This window comes from Fonticula alba (assembly GCF_000388065.1).
Source record: "Fonticula alba strain ATCC 38817 unplaced genomic scaffold supercont2.6, whole genome shotgun sequence".
In the NCBI taxonomy this organism is placed as follows: domain Eukaryota; order Rotosphaerida; family Fonticulaceae; genus Fonticula; species Fonticula alba.
The window spans coordinates 2,129,068-2,130,925 of record NW_009242976.1 but is presented as its reverse complement, the minus strand read 5'-3'; the positions used below and the strand labels follow the sequence as shown (position 1 = coordinate 2,130,925).

At 70.8% G+C, this 1,858-nt stretch overlaps 1 protein-coding gene across 1 annotated transcript in view; it reads left to right on the top strand.

Moving 5' to 3' along the window:
* Window positions 1–1,599, top strand: part of H696_04114 (hypothetical protein) — a gene marked incomplete at both ends in the record, with an annotated part of 2,522 nt that extends 923 nt beyond the window's left edge. Inside the window, 4 exons of the mRNA XM_009497996.1 lie at window positions 121–526; window positions 952–1,130; window positions 1,301–1,424; window positions 1,574–1,599. Of these exons, the coding sequence (XP_009496271.1) occupies window positions 121–526; window positions 952–1,130; window positions 1,301–1,424; window positions 1,574–1,599 (735 nt within the window). The remainder of the gene's footprint in view (window positions 1–120; window positions 527–951; window positions 1,131–1,300; window positions 1,425–1,573) is intronic.
* Between the last annotated feature and the right edge of the window lie 259 nt (window positions 1,600–1,858).

The window sequence follows — 1,858 nt, the reverse complement described above, 5'->3', positions numbered from 1 at the left end:
CCCCCGCCCGCAGTTCCCTTGCCTGGGTGATCGCCCATGTCCTCCGCGCCCCGCTCACCTTCCTCCCCGTGCTTCACACATGCCCACCCACCCCCCACATGCCATATCACACGCACCTAGAGCGGGGAAGTTCGCACCCGCAAGGTCAAGGAGCTGCAGTTCAAGCGTTACGACTCCGAAGGCCGGGTCATCTCCAGCGGCCCGTCCCAGCGGTCCGGCTCGGCCAGCGACTCGTCCGTTGCCCCGTCTGCCTCGGCCGACATCGGGAGCGCGCCGAGCTTCGCCCCCCCGCCGCCGCCCTCGTCGTCGCTGGGGGCCCCGCCGCCACCGCCGAGCTTCGCCCCGCCTCCGCCCCCGCCGGGTGGCAGCGCGCCCGGCTTTGCCGCTCCCCCGCCGCCGGCTGGTGCTCCGCCTCCGCCGCCGGCTGGCGGGTTTGGTGCCCCACCTCCGGGCGCCCCGCCGCCCGGCCCGCCGCCTGGCCCCCCGCCCCCGGGCAACTTCGGTGCTCCGCCGCCGGCCCCGTCCGGTGGGTTTGGTGCCCCGCCGCCGCCGCCCGGCCCCCCGCCACCGCCCTCCGTGCGCCTTCCGCCTTCTGATGTCCCTTCCGTCTGTTTGCCATCCCCCCCCCCCCTCCCTCCTCCCCCTATGCCTCCCCCTCCCTAACTCGCAACGTGTCGTCACGCGCGCTCTTTGTTCATGCCGCCCCGATCTGTTCCGGCTGCGGCTCCGATCTGCCCCCCCCCCCTCCCTCTCCCCCGCTACCTTTGTCGCTGGCTGTGCCTTTGTCTGCCTCGCCCCTCTCCCACAGGCTGGTACTTTCTCCCCCTTTCCCTCCACTCATGCACTTCATTCTACTCCCCCCCCCTTCTTTCTGGCCCTCTTTCCTTCTGCCTCCCCCCTCCGTCGCTGCATGTGTCCTGACCACTCTGCTTGCACGAATTGCCCCGACAGGTGGTGCCCCGCCTCCGCCGCCGCCCCCTGGCCCCCCTCCTCCGGGTGGTTTCGGTGGCGCCCCTCCGCCGCCGCCGCCCTCTGGCGGCTTCGGTGCGCCGCCCCCGGCCATGGAGCGCCCAGCCCCGCCGCCGGTCGCCGATTCCCGCAACGATCTGCTTGGTGGTATCCAGCGTGGTGTTCGTCCCTCCCTCCCTCTCTCCCCCTCTCTCCCTTTTCATCTGACCCCCTCGACGACGACACACACGCGCGCACATGTTCTCCCGCCTTCGCTGCACCCTCTGACCCCTGTCTCTCTCCTCTCCCTCTCCCTCCCCCCCTCCTCGCCCGCGCCTGCCATCGCCCGCAGATTGCCCTCAAGCCTGTCCAGCGCGAGGAGAAGAAGGCCCCGGCCGCCACCAGTGCTGGTGGCAGCGATGTCGCGGCGATTCTCCTGCGCCGCATGGCCCTGGAGTTCTCGGATTCCGAGTCAGGTGCGTATGCATCCTCTCTTTTGCCCAGTCGCAATGCGGCGCCGGCCCTGGCTTGGCTGCTGCTTGCGCCCGCCCGAGGGGGCGTTTCCGGACCAGCGACTGACCGCCACTCGACACCGTGCCTGCCCCGCTTTCTCCCCCTTTTGCAGAGGACTCCGACAGCGAGTGGGACTAATGGGGGCCGGGTGGTCACCGCGGCGCCGCATCATCGTTGCCGGTGCCCGTGCCATTTCCCTCCTCCCTCCCCTGGTCTGTGGTGCCGTTCATGCCGTCGTGCGGTGGCTCTCCGGGTGTGGGGCCGCGCCAAGTTTTCCCGGCACATTGCGCCCCCTCTCCCCCCTCCCCACCAAATGTACAGCAACCGGCCTCCCTCCCTCCCTCGCACTCGGCCCTGCGGCTTATTTTTGTCCTGTTCCATCGCTCCCTCCTCCCCC